Source organism: Grus americana, chromosome 2, assembly GCF_028858705.1.
Source record: "Grus americana isolate bGruAme1 chromosome 2, bGruAme1.mat, whole genome shotgun sequence".
Taxonomy (NCBI): domain Eukaryota; kingdom Metazoa; phylum Chordata; class Aves; order Gruiformes; family Gruidae; genus Grus; species Grus americana.
The window spans coordinates 9,316,767-9,331,894 of record NC_072853.1 but is presented as its reverse complement, the minus strand read 5'-3'; the positions used below and the strand labels follow the sequence as shown (position 1 = coordinate 9,331,894).

General features: G+C 38.8%; 1 protein-coding gene and 1 long non-coding RNA gene across 2 annotated transcripts in view; both read right to left on the bottom strand.

Annotated features, from left to right (window-relative positions):
- The window catches only part of LOC129202678 (dynein axonemal assembly factor 11-like), a 60,775-nt gene that overhangs the window by 37,527 nt on the left and 8,120 nt on the right, over positions 1-15,128 (bottom strand). The window contains exon 6 of the mRNA XM_054815986.1: positions 2,012-2,179. Coding sequence (XP_054671961.1) covers positions 2,012-2,179 — 168 coding nt within the window. The remainder of the gene's footprint in view (positions 1-2,011; positions 2,180-15,128) is intronic.
- Positions 8,766-14,836, bottom strand: LOC129202679 (uncharacterized). Its single transcript, XR_008575790.1, has 2 exons — positions 13,401-14,836; positions 8,766-12,141 (listed from the first exon to the last, which is right to left on the bottom strand). It is a non-coding gene; the product is annotated as an uncharacterized LOC129202679 (long non-coding RNA).

Sequence of the window (15,128 nt, the reverse complement as noted above, 5' to 3'; positions counted from 1 at the left end):
GCCTTTTCTTCATGACTGGTTATAAAGTGAGGGTATAGGAACTGCCCAAGACATAGATGTCTGAAGTTTGGTGACATGAATCCTACCACTTAGTTTACTAAGACCTTGGAGAGATATTTTCTTCATAATTCACAAACATGATTAAATTAATTTCTCAGCAAGGACCTATGCAGCATAGGTTGGCTGTTTGTTTTTCTTACATTATTTCTGCAACTGCAGTGCCTGTACATGTGAAGATGTGAGAAAGACAAGTGTTGAAGGCAATGGCATCTGGTGGGGGAAAGGGAAAGGGAAATTGGGGAGGGGGAGGGAAATGGGGTAGGGGCAGGGCAAGGTGAAGAGGCGAGGCAAGAGAAGGGAAGGGAAGGGAAGGGAAGGGAAGGGAAGGGAAGGGAAGGGAAGGGAAGGGAAGGGAAGGGAAGGGAAGGGAAGAGAAGAGAAGAGAAGAGAAGAGAAGAGAAGAGAAGAGAAGAGAAGAGAAGAGAAGAGAAGAGAAGAGAAGAGAAGAGAAGAGAAGAGAAGAGAAGAGAAGAGCCAGGACTCATCCAGACAGTGAATGCTGTACAACCTGTTGTCTGGTTAGTAGGCAAGTCTGATCTTGAAGGCTGCATAAAGGTTTAAGAAGAGAAAAGACACATCCCAACAGAGTCAATATAAACCATTCGGCTATGATATTTTGAAGTGTGCTTGGAAATGCTCTGTGCTCTGCATGGACATGCTGGTATCCACTGTGAGGAATTACTTCTCAAATTCAATACTTTGTAATACAACCTTTATTGGCAACCCTTTTGGTCACTACTTATATAATGATTTTTTTTTTCCTTCATTTGTCACTAAGCATTATCTTGGAAAGCTGAATATGAATATATGAAGTAGGAAGTTGCATACTTTTCCAACTCCTACAGTTAGATTAAGATAAAAATTGAATGTCTCAAAAATGAGACTGTTGAAAAAATCTTGTGTACAAAGAGTAATAATCTGAACGGTAATATGATATACTATCCTAACCTAAAGGAGGTGGGAGTGTTGACGAAAGAATGAGATGAAGTCTTGTGCCTTATTAAGGACACAGTAACAGAGAGAAAACCAACTTATTTTAGTCTCATTTTTGATGGAGCAGAGCAGCATAAAGCCATTTCAAAAACCTTACTCTCTCTGCGAGAAGATTCCTTCATTCCTAAGAAATGCAGATGTCATCAGTACAGATACTCCCTAGGAGTTTCCTGATGAGCCCCTCCAGAGGATTCAAAGCCTTTGCCTACAGGTCCTGAGCACAGAATTTCACCCTAAAACTTTAGATGTTTTTTCTTCTTCTTAAGGAACTTCAAAGATATATGCTAATATAATTCCTGAGCACTTCTGACTTTCCGTTCTTCATCTGCATACTCTCTGTAACAGAGTCTAAGCTTTTCCAGTCCAAGGCCTGATGCCTTATCTCTCTGTAGAGAGCCTAACAAACATGTGAACCTATACCACAAAACAGACCATATGAAATTATACCTTCTGTGGTGCAGGAAAACCATCGAGACTTTGCTATAAAAAGTTTATGCACAAAAGCAAGTATTTTATCTGAATGAAAATTATTTGAATGTAAACAAAAAATACCATTTGTATAAAAAATTGAATTTAAAAATGATCATTAAGAGTTAGTCCTATCACAGTACACAGGTAAACTATTTGGCGCTCTGTTTGCCACACAGACAGGATATTTAGGTTATATCTTGATTTATGAGATTTTAATCAATAAAGAGTGTTCCACACTCATATTCTTGTGACTTATATCTCAGTACTATCTTTTTCATTTCAAATTTCTCTTGCAAATTTCTGAGCTTCTTAGAAATGTACTAAAGAGACAGGGAAAGGAAACCTTGTAGGACCAGATTCACAAAGAACTTTTCTGTAGTTACTCACTCTGCATCCCTTAAAGTATAACACAACTGATATTTTTTCCTGATTTCAAAATTATGCATGTAAACCCATTTAAAAAGAAAAATATCCAGAAAGCACTTACCAATTTTTGGAATTAGATTATTCTGAAGATAGAGAATTTTTAAATCTCGACACCATTTGTCAAGGTGCTCTAATTTCTCTATTTCCTGCTGATGTAAAGAGATTTCTTCCAGTGAAAAAATTTCACAGTTGTTATGTTCTGCCCGTCTTCTAACAAGATCTTCAGTGACTGAAAGAAACATTAGATGTGATATCTCCTTTTAGTTATTTTCCACCACCTGACTTATGAACAACTTATAAAATCACTCAAATCTTCTGTTCCACCATACCAAATAGATATCCGGTAGGAACACTAACAAAAATAGAATCTGCTAGATAGAAAAGACATCAAGTGACAAGTAACTTCAGCTCACTCTGCCACAGTGAACATCATTTGTGAAACACACTCACATCACCTGTAACATTTAGAAAAATCCACCTGAAAACTCTGAGTCTTCCATAAGAGTGTGATACAACCCTTGCAGAAATTAATCCATCATCCATTATTTTCAGCATAGCTCGGGTTGCAGATTGATTCATGTAGACAAGCCATGGAGCGTTTTATGCTCTATGTCCTGATGCCAGATGTCCGCATCACAGATAGCAGAGGGAAGAAAACTAGCTACAGTGTGTCATCTTATTCTTCCGCCAGCACAACATGCACAGAAATAAGCAGGACAAATGTTGAAAGTGGTCAGATATTTTTTACTTTTTTAATGCTTGAGGCAAAGCCATAACTAATTCATGCTTATAAATGTTTATGTTAGAATGTAATTTAATCCTAGGTATTTCTTAGGTGCTACCAGCTCATTAGCAGCCAGCAAAGGAGTGTCAGTGGCTGAAAAACACCAGAGATCTGGGTTTGGAGTTATTATGTAGTAATATTTAAAGCCAGGTAATCTTTCAAACAGTGAAAAGCCTCTCTGTAATGAAGGTAAAGAAGTTCTATGAGAATCAGTGCTCACTCTTGAGCTAGATGTTATTACTTTGTTTCCAGCCCACTATACCAAAAAGCACTATCATCTTCCTCTCCTTGACAAGCAGTGAACTACAGTGAAGTACTGATTAAAAAACTAGGGTCTTATCAAATTAGCATAGGTATTTTCACGATTGTCAATGCAAAAAAAAAAAAAAAATACAGAGATCTGTGAAAACAAATTGTTCCTACCACGCATTAATTAAAAGTCTTCTTTCATCGCTTCTTTGTCTCAGGGAGGTTTTGTGAAATCACTCAGTTTTATTACTGGTCCTGGAATGGCTGCACACATTCACATGGACCGGTCTGCTACAAGCTGGGTAAACTATGCATAAACACAGCCCAAAATCGCACATGTCAGTGCAGCTCCTCTATCTAAAGCCTTCGGGAATGAGGTGAAACCGGTTTTGCATATATTATATTATTTACAGATGACCAAATCTCCCTTCTTTTCACCAGTTTCATCTGGCATATGATTTACAGAATTCTATAATGGTGACATTGATATTGATGTAAGAGAGGATCCTGTCTGCACATAAACTATATTGAGAAATGTGTCCTTTTTTAATCATGTTGGACAGGTTTGCTGCATCTGAACAACCATCTTCCTTTCAACAGGCCGTTGATTAAACCTGATTAAATTAATAGAGAAAACAGAAAAAAGTTGCAATAATCATGACTAAATATTTTAGTCTTCACAGAAAATATGAAAAAACATTGGCATTTCTAATAAGTTACTTGGCAAATTTGCTGGAAATTAAAACAAACAAACAAACAAACAAACAAAAAAAATGGCCTGCTTACTAATGTGTTTGGTGGCAGATCTATCAGTGTCAGTATTTCCAGGGCAAATAGGTATTTTTGAGCAAGAAAACAACAGTATTCCACAATCTGCATACATACACATCAGAGACAACATTATGCTCTATGCCCTTTATATAAAAAGAAGTCATACAAGCTATTCCAGATAGCGTTCTATTACAGTCAGATTTCCCTTTGCTGATGAAAAGAAAATTGAAGTGATTGTTGCAGTGATTATGCAAAAACATCCACTTTCATTACCAGATGGTTTGCAAATCAGGGACAATCATTCCCAATAGAAGCTACAGTGGTGCCTTAGAGACCTGTTTTGGGGACCTGCTGTGGGGAACTAAGTGAATATTTGACATTTTGTATACTATCTAGTTCATTTAAGAGGAATGAGGGAAACAAACTTGCAAGAGAAAACAACAGATTTTAAATAAAAGGTTTTCCATTGACAAAATGCATTGTAAAGTTACTTCTCACCGAGACGTTCATTAACCTGATGATCTGATGTTGCAGTAACAGGAGAAAGGACCAGTGACCTGAGAGATCACAGCTACTCCCGTGTTCCCATGAACACAGGAGGAAGTAGGGGATGGCATCCATCAACTGGAGATAACAACAGATCTTGAAGATCTTACAGCTGGGCTTCCAAAAATTACATGTTTTACTCAAAAAACAGCAGACACAAAGGAAAGCATTAAAGAAATGGAAAGAATAAGCAGTTGGACAGCTGCAGCTGTATCAAGAAACAGTGGGGGAACTTGCATTTCAGAGAAGTGAAGTATTCAACCATTATTTTAAGACTCAAATTCATGCCACGCTGTTCAGGAGATGAAACCATTCCCCTTCAGGCAGTGGCTGCTCCAAGCAGGCATCTGCTAGCTGCATGCAGAGAGAAGGAGTTCCTTTCCAAAGCACTACTTTAGCCCAGCAAGACACTGGCAGTCCAGCGAAGGTATACAAGCAAAACAGATTACAGGGAGAATCACAGATCAAGGGAATTCCTCACTAGCGTTTTTCTTGAGTGATATGTATAAGCACTCAGTTTTTTAAGTCATGCTGCTTCACCTCTAAAAGATTATGGATTCATAATAGAATGGTGTATTTTAACCTCATTTAGGTTTTTTTTTTTTTTATGTCTCTGAAAAAGCATCTGCATTGGCTGCTTCTGCCTTAAAAAAAAATAATTATCATGTGGTGTTGAAAATGTGTAACTGCAGGGAAGGGCCAGCGCTGCCAGCTCCAGACCCAGACACAAGCCGTCCCCTCAAGCATCGCCCCTCGCAGGGGGCTGCCCCTCACACAGAGAGGTCCCCACCTGGGCCACCCCACTTCTGGGCCTCGGGGGGCCGGTTCAGGAGGAAGCGCACCCCTGTGCTGTGCTTGGTGAAATAAAATGGGTTGTTATTACCATGGAGGAGGGAAAAAAGAGAGCAAGAGAGCGAGGGAGGCAGGAGGGTAGAGGGGCTGCAGAGGGTATGGGGATGGCAGGGAAGGGGGGCAAGTCTGGGGAGAGAGAACGTGCCCCCCAGGGAATGGGGCACGTCCTGGGGAAGAGGGAAGGGGCGCCGGGGAGGGGAGGGAAGCGGCTCTCGGCGACACTCACTCCGCACCATGGCCGCCCTCAGCTTCCCGCCGCTGCCGCCATTCCAGGACGCCGCGCGCCGCCATGGCAACGGGGCCGGGCGGGAGCCCGCGGGCGGGGCGGTGGCGGCTGCGGGCGCTGCTGTGGGGCGGCTGCCCCTGCCCGGGGCCTTTTCCCCAGGCGTGCCGTCAGGCTTTGTGCTTTTCCTGTGCCCGTGTCCTTGGGCCACAGCAGCGGAAGAGCTTGTGTGCCTGCCCAAGTAGCAAAATGGCTTTTGTATAACCCAGAAGTAAGATTTCTACTGCTCCAGCTGATTCTGACCCCTTTCTTTACCGGGGCTAGCATATATGAAATGCCTTTTCCTCAGGCAGGTATCTTTCGCCTCTCCTTTGTGTATTTTAGTTCTCCTCATGCTTATTCATCAGCTAGTTTGCGTAACACATTTTGGGCTGAAAGTGTGTTTTCCCTTGTACAGCAGCACACCGGAAGCGGCCTGTGCCCATGAGTCTGGGACGTTTCCTCACAGGGAACGCTCCTGTCCTTCACCCTTTACCTAGGAGATTCTCCCAGCAGGACATCGCCTCAAAATATCTCTTAGTGCTACATTTAACTCATGGATCAGTTTAAACCGCAGCCTGAAATTTGTCGTGCTGTGGACATGGGTATTACACCCTCCTGCAGGTTTCTGTGGACTCTCTCCTGCCATTACCGTATTGTAACTTCACCCTTGGTGAAGTTACCTTCTAATAAAGCGAATGACTAAGAGTTATGGCTGGAGTCCTCAGGCAGTTGCTCAAACAGCTACAGAAATTCTAATGTCTGACATTTTCTATTTTGCAGTAATAGAATGATGCAGCGTTGCTTCACATACTTGATTAAACAGGTTCCCAGCTGGTAAAGTTATGGCATACTAAACCTCAAAGAAACTGGATGGGACTACATGTTTCAAGACATCACTATTGAGCTTTATGGAGTCCTTCATCTAATCCTGACCTGCTGACCACCAGTTTGAGTTCAGTCCAATTCAGCAGTGGAGTTGTCTAACATAGCGTACATTTGATCACAAGATAAGGAAGTTGGGGTTTTTTTTCATTCTTAGATTTTAACTCTTATTTTCTTCTTTGTACGTTCATATATCCTGTTCATTGCCATGTCATGCCTTGATCACAACCTTGTAAAAGCCCTTATCAATGACTCCAAAACTTCAGTTACAGAACATGAACTGGCACAATTGTTACCAGATCAAAGTGGAAACATCAGGAAACTCAGTATGTATTTCATACCTCTTTGTTAGCACAGGTCTTTATTAACCTAAAGGTCTAATCAAACCTAAAGGTCATCTTCTACTAACAGGAAATTTGCATGTAAGTTTAAATAAGGCTGTAGGGTTTTTTTAAAATTATCAAATTAATTAAATGACTTAAGTCATTTACCTCTGATGTAATTCATGGAACACCCCACAGCCACTCTGCAAATTTCTAATTGTGTTGCTATTTAAAGGACTGGAGAAGGGAGATGTCATTGAGTTAAAGCTAAGTTTTGTGGAGATAATAAGGCACGAAGGAGCAGAAGTAGTTAATGCACTTTAGTTTAACTGCACTTTAGCTTAACTCTCTAATAGTTTTCTTGCTCTGTCTGACGGGGTAAGTAACAAATCCACACTGAGGACAGGGATGTTGGTGTAGCTGGTTGTGCTATTCCCTAGGACTATTATTTTTTTACTTGAGAGCATAGCTCATAATCAAAGTAATCAATTATAAGAAGAAGAAGAAAAAAATCTCGTTCTTGCTGTGTCCAGTATTTTAAATGCTGTGTCTACATTGTATTGTACATGAGCATCTATGTTATTTCATTATGCTAAAAACATAGGGGGTTTAATCCCTTTTGCAGAGATTCTATACGATAGTTCTGAAGAAAGACATATAAAATCCGCAATTAATTAAATTGCAGAATACTCAGGTGTGGTGTGTTGACCTTGGCTAGCTGCCAGGTACCCACCCAGCCATTCTTGCACTCCCCCTCCTCAACAGTACGGGGGGAGGAAATACAACAAAAAGCTCAACAGAACAGGGAGAGCACTCACCAGTTACCATCATGGGCAAAACAGGCTCGACTTGGGGAAATTTTTTTCCAGTTAAACAGAGTAGGATAATGAGAAATAATAACAAATCTAAAAACATCTTCCCTCCATTGCTCCCTTTTCCCCAGCTCCACTTCACTCCAAACTCTTGAACCTGTACGTCCTGATTTAAACCACAGTTTGTTATAATGAGTATATATGTAGGTCCTGGTTGGACAAATTTAGTTAAGCTGGAGGACTACTTGTTTGAGCAGGTAACTTCTCACTTGTGATGAGCATAAAGAGGTATTCTCTGTATACCAGTGACTGAAAAGCCCTCAGAGTGTATTTGTTTTCCTCTTGTGAAGAACAGCTTTGTTTGTGAGTCAGGGCTAAACTATTCAGGAAGTCAGAAGGCCGTACTTTGGAGCACACGTTTGCAGCACACTAGTCCTAACCTGGTGGCCTAGAACACATGGGGCAAATCTAGATGCTGAATTAGGATAATCACACTGTTTTCTTGTCCTTCTTAAAACTGCAGGCTCTTCAGAATGAGGCTTATAATCCATGACCTTGATTTTATTGGGACTAATGACATAGTAACAAAGGGTAACATACCGTCCTTGAGTATCCAAGGTGTTGTGCTAAAACCCTTGGATGCTCAAAATGTGAAACTATCATTGCAATATGGCTCCCCAAGTTGTGCCTTGTTGTTTCTAAAGACTAAGAGGTCTGCCAGATTGTCTTCTTGCCCTTGGGATACATTGAACTCCTGAACCCTGACAGTTTCAGAAACAAACAATGTCCTTTTTGAGCTTTGCTTTCACCACATAAAAATTCAGATAGCCCAAATGTTTTTACTCTTAGCAGCATTTTAGATTTTACACAGTCGGAAGAATTTTCTGATGCATAGAAAATGAAAGAATGATAATTCATAAATCCAGTGCATACACACACGCTTACAGCATGCAGGCCTATGTATGAACTGCTCTTACAATATACTTCATGCAAGAAAATGTCTGCAGCCCGTACAACATCGACACAATATACATATACAAAATGTAATGTAGCTTGCAGGTATGCTGTTGTGCAACTTCTCAAGAGACTTTTGCATTCATTTATTTTCAAATGAAATACAAATTTATATACATTGACCTTATTGTGTTCATTATTTTCATGCAACTATTTTTCACTCAGATTATATACTAAGAGCTTTAAGTAGCACAAGCCTGAATTCTTAGCTTGAAGGAATGTACGTGACAGAGATAATGTAGTGAGCCACATTACAAACAGGACAGTGGAGTTGAGGACGAAGGGCATGTCTTCCCTGAAGAAATTCACTTTACTGCTTTAATACATTACAAGTTTATTTGTTAAATGCGCAAAACAATGCAATATAAAATATATTTCTATTTCATGATAAAAATAATCTTTATAGCATTATTATTACAGTGCATCAGAAGTATTTTGAACATGTGTTCACTCCATCATTATGTACTTATGTAAGGTTCTAGAGCCCTAGCAAATTGATGTCCATGGACAAATCTTAGCTGTTAAAATGCTGCAGGTCAGAGTCTTAGCTGGTGTAAATCAGCTGATTGATATCCATTCAGAATCTGAACCTATGTCTTTCTACTTATTTCCTATTAAATTATTATTATTGGTTCTGGGGTTGTTGTTGTTATCATCATCATCATCATCATCTATGGTGGTAACAGTTACTCAGTAACTATAACAAAATGAGGCTTTCATGTTCATACCACAGTACCAATAAATCCTCTCCCAAAGAGCACACAATCTGCAGGGCAGGACATGATCTCACAAATAACAAATTAATTGAAATATATGCAGTTCCTAATAATATTCTTAATTATTGACAACACACTTAAACACAGGAAGAAAGGCAAACAGGAACAACTTTGCTGATAGGTAAATGCCAGAGATAAGAAAAAAAAAAAAGCAGCAAGAGAAACTGTAAAAAAAGAAATAATATAAAATGAAGTAACAGTTTTTCTCAGTGTTTAGTAAAATGCACAAAGAGGTTTACAAAACAGCTAATTCACAAAAAAATACATCAAAAAGCAAATTCTGCAGAACTGGCCATACTTGTATTCTGTACCAGTGTGGTTTATTCCATACCCTGTAAATAAAAAATGTTAATCTTCGTATGGTTTGGCTTCTATGAGTAATACTTTCAGGATAAATACAAAACAGACTTGCTCACAGACAAGGAACATTCTAAGCTAAGGGATGCCATAAATATTATCATCGTGCTTGCTACTGTTCCCTTCAACATGAACATTCACACTATTAAGCACTACGTGATATATCCTCAAGAATGGCCCTGAAATTCAGCTGAACACAGCAAGAAATGGGAGAGTATAAGACAAAGTGTAATGATAAAAAAAAAAAAATAATGAAAGGTATGAGATAATGTACAGGGGGTTATAAATCTGTATTTTGAAATTCTTCTTTGATTATCCTCTTCTAAATAAGGTGCTATACTAACGTGGAGTAAGAGTTTAATCACTGTGGACAGAAACATAAAATTCTAGCAGTCCTCTCTGCTGGTTGATGTCTCAGTTAATCATTACTCAGCAAGTGGTTTTACTTGGCTAGAACCACAGTTCACAATTATCCTAGGCTTGATACTCTAGCTAACAGAAGCTGTAAATACTAATTATTTCTGAAAATCTGGATTTAAACATTTAGGTTAGAAAATTTGTCTTCAATTTTTCATCAGACAGATTCTGGCTTCAGTTTTTCATCCAACAGGATCGAACATAACATCTCATTGTGCTTCTTTTCAGAGAAACAATACAAGGCTTGCTTTTATGTCCATTGGAGGATATGGAAGGGAACTGCCAAAGCCAACCAGCCTGGTAACTGAATAGAACTTTGTTAATTCAACATCAATGAATATCATGGAGGGCAGATCTTAACAGATCCCCACCATCTTGTTTATAACATAAATGAACTCCTTGAAATCCAATTGTGAAATTGTCCCAGAACTTCTCTCCCTCCAGATCAGAACAATTCTAATTCACAGTTTATATTTATTCATAGATTATAGCAATTCATTTTAGACCAAATTTTTGGCAAGCTGAATCAGCTTTTTCTTCACTAGTTGTTGCACCTGCACTAACTACTGTACAGTGAACTCAGGTTTTCCTAGTTTTCAGCATAATTGCTTCGATGACTGCAGAGTAATTGCATTCTTAGACTTTTCTCTCAGTGTCAGATTTCATTTTCCAGATTATTCTTCTAAGAGATTATTTAAACACTAAAGAGCTTTATAATCCTTTAGTTTAAAAAGTGCACTTAGTAAAGGAGCTGTTATAAGTAGCAATAAAATAGCTAACAAAATATTTATACTTATTACACAATGATATTTACTCTCAGTTGTCTCCACAGTTAAGGTAAATAAAGAAGCAGAATTATTTAATACTGACAAATTATTCAAGTGTATTAACTACAAGTAAATATGAGGATGAGTACTCTAAGTACTATTATAGTTACATAATACATCAGTTTTATGATGAAGAACATTCTATTGTCGCCATTTATTGAAAATATAAAACCTGGTCTTGTTACATCAGATGGTCTGTCTACTTATTAACTCCATTTAATGCACTGAGCAAAAGTAAATTACTATGCAAAATTGGTAATTTGGGTGAAATTTTGCTCTTTTGTACTCTTAATGCTATTGATGCTTATCTTCAAAATATAACCATTATATATTGACATTTTGAAAGAGAAATGTACATTTTAACTTAATTTCAAGTACCCTTTTCCTCATTGCATCATTTGTTTGGATTTTTGATGCTAGAAATACAGCTATAACCTGCTTGAGCTTGGCTTAGACATGGAGTTGGACAGACAGTGGTGGTCCAGTTTTGTCGATTCTTTCTTCCACCAGAACCTTTCATTTCTGTGCTTTTACTGCACAGTTTTCAAATCCCTGTCATTATGCCTGCCAGCCTGACTGGACCCCATGGGCAGAGCTAGCCCTTCCACAGGCAGCATTTCACATCTGATTTACCAGTGGTGCTGTGCTAGCATTGCTTTTAGCACAACAGGGGACACGTAAACTGGAAGCAGCACTAGTTAGAGAATGATTTGGTGGGTAATAGCATCCTCACTCGTTATCGTCGTTTTGTTGCACGGGAAGATGAAATCCATGCCGTCCCAGCTAAACTGGCATACAGGGAGATATTTTAAGAAGCAGATTATTAAAAGTTTGGAGTCACAAGATAATAGTTTTTGGTTACCCACAGGTTCTATGTGTAATTCAGTCTCTGTGTAGGAAAGATCTAAGCTGAAAAATAGGGCTCAGTGTTTCCAAAGTAAAGTTAATACCTGCAGGTCTCATATTTTTGTTACAAGAAACTAATATAAAAAGTATTGGAAGACATTAGATGTTTACCAAAAACTGAATGGGAATTGCAAAACACTTTTTACCATCAGTTTATTATCCAAATGCTTGTAGGACCCCATGCCTACATAGGACTTCATTGACATAAAAGACTAGAAGTACAGCAATCATTTTGCACGACTGCTTTCAGATAGTCACCAAGAAGTATGACCTCACTCACAGTTTGACCAGAATAAAAATAAGGCTAAAATTAATTGTATTTTGAAGGAAGAATACTAACAGTTCTGTAATTTTTTTTCCACAGGAACATGTGTAATGATGGCCATAAGGAGGCATCCAGTAGTTTGACGCTGAAGAGCCAAGGAAAATATATTTGAGGAGGAGGGAAAATGAAAACTGTTAGTGAACTAATTTTGAAATATACAGAGGTAACTACTCCGCTTTTAAGTTTCTACAAAAGACAAGAGACAAGCTTGTTTTGAAATGCTGGAGGTCCTGCCTCGCAGTATCCTGTGCTAGTCTGTGTTTAGTTTACTCCTGCTAGGCAACAAGTCCCAAGTTCTCCACTCCATCCTGTAGTACCTGCTTTGGTTAGTATTGATACTGGCTTTCAAACTCAGAGCCAGATTTAAAGCTCTGGTGTTGCAGCCCTTACAGAAACAGTCCCACTGGCTTTAAGAAGTGCCATATTTAGCGTCCACTGCTGGCACACTGGATCAGTAAGATGTATTTTTCATCATGGGCTTTAGTAAGTCTGCAAAGTGATCAAATGCCTGCGTACCGTTAAAAATTGCTCAGGGTGAACATCCTCTTTCTGAGGACTGACTGAAAGGTTTTCCAGGTTGCGTCTGCAGCTGTGCAGCTGCTTTTAGATCTCAGAAGCTGAACTGCACTCAACCAGTGAACTGATGAACAAGGCTGTTTTATCCACATTATAAGGAACACAAACCCGGGCACAACTCCGTTTAGTTCCTTCTTTTCATTTTTATCTTTTCAAAGTAAAGAGATAAAGCAAGTAACGGAGCCAGGACTGGGACGGCCAACTCCAAGTACAAATAAATCAGTGTTGTCATTTTCAGGGTCCTGAGCTGCACCAAGACTTAAAATTACTTGATAAACAGAAACGGGGACTGAGGATGAGGCTTGTCTAAAAAAAGAATAGGGAAGAAAAGAATCTATAAGTGTTTTCCAGATATTCTGGACTGACACATGTTGATGCTGCTTCACTCCTTCAGTGGAGTGGTACCAAGTTAGAGCAGGATGGCACCTGGCCCTACCCTTCAGTTTAAACTTGGAAAAAGGAGGACTTGCTTTGCCTGTTACTGAAAAACATGTTTTCTCTGTGCTGAAGCACAGCAGTTGTTTAACAGCATACACTCTTTAGCAACTGTTGTCAAACAATAAAAAAAAAAATCATCCAAATAAAATAAAAAAGAGTTTTAGACAGGAAAGTGGAATAATTTGCAGTGGAAACTGGCAAGGGTCCCACAGCTAAACCTTCTTTTAATGAAAAGTCCAGGGAACCTCTCTGGCATGCTTGAACCCTATTTTCTAACAGCGCTTACCCCAAAATGTATGGAATTCTTTCTAAACTTGAACATATACTCACCAATTATTCTTTGTTTCCAGTTATTTCCTGGAGGAAAAAAAATAAAGCATACATTTTTGTATGTCCTGATTTAAACCACAGTTTGTTATAATGAGTATATATGTAGGTCCTGGTTGGACAAATTTAGTTAAGCTGGAGGACTACTTGTTTGAGCAGGTAACTTCTCACTTGTGATGAGCATAAAGAGGTATTCTCTGTATACCAGTGACTGAAAAGCCCTCAGAGTGTATTTGTTTTCCTCTTGTGAAGAACAGCTTTGTTTGTGAGTCAGGGCTAAACTATTCAGGAAGTCAGAAGGCCGTACTTTGGAGCACGCGTTTGCAACACACTAGTCCTAACCTGGTGGCCTTGATTTTACTGGGACTAATGACATAGTAACAAAGGGTAACATACCGTCCTTGAGTATCCAAGGTGTTGTGCTAAAACCCTTGGATGCTCAAAATGTGAAACTATCATTGCAATATGGCTCCCCAAGTTGTGCCTTGTTGTTTCTAACTTTGAATATACTCAAGTCAAAGACTAAGAGGTCTGCCAGATTGTCTTCTTGCCCTTGGGATACATTGAACTCCTGAACCCTGACAGTTTCAGAAACAAACAATGTCCTTTTTGAGCTTTGCTTTCACCACATAAAAATTCAGATAGCCCAAATGTTTTTACTCTTAGCAGCATTTTAGATTTTACACAGTCGGAAGAATTTTCTGATGCATAGAAAATGAAAGAATGATAATTCATAAATCCAGTGCATACACACATGCTTACAGCATGCAGGCCTATGTATAATCTTGCTCTTATTCAGACTTTCTAAATATGTAAGTCTTTTTCTCCAGAAGGATTTAGAAGCTACAGCTCTGTGCAAAACTTTGAAATAAAGCAATCTGGAACAGCAACGTCAGCACCTTTACTGAACTGATGAGACTGATTAAATACTTTTTTCTAAGACATTTATCAGGCTACAGTATAAGCCAAAGACAAAGCTCTGTCCTAAACCTAATCGTGCATTGGGTTAATGAGGCCAAGTCATATCAACTCTGTAGTCCCTGGAAGGTAGTGATGTGGCTAGCAGCATAGTTAGCTGGTTTTATTTTTCCAGTCAAAAATAAAGGGTCTGTTTGGTGGCCTGGGAGTGGACTGCAGTGCAAGGCTGGAAAGCACACCTCTGGATTCATTATAAGTTACTATCCTTGTGCTGTCTCTGCATCTTGATGTTACGGCATATTAGGTTTATCTTCCTTTTCTGCTAACAAATTGGTGTTACATTTATTGGACATTATGAAAAGGCAGTTTTTAAAAATAAACAGAAAGTTTTACCAATTAGTAACAGGTAAAGCCAAATCCTCCATCAATATCTTCAGATCATGTCTTCTATCTTTTGACATGAAAACAACAGAAGGAATCTCTCCTTCCTCTTCTTAATGTAAAATTTCTAAATTCCTCTATTCATCACATGACACTGGAGCCACTTACCAAAACTTTGTTGTTTTGAAAGATGCATCAACACTAAAGAAAGATGACACAGCAGCATCTTGGGACAAAAGAATTGTGAAATTTAAGTGCAAAATCCTGTAACTGATTTAAGGTTACATTCTGTCCCCATATGCCCACATATTGCTCTTATTAGCATCAAAAAGAGCCGTGGATGTACATCCGAGGATGGATTTTGGTCCTCAGATGTGACTTAGTAAAATATTGTGTGTTGAATATAAAGAAAGTCTGTACTTACAAACTAAA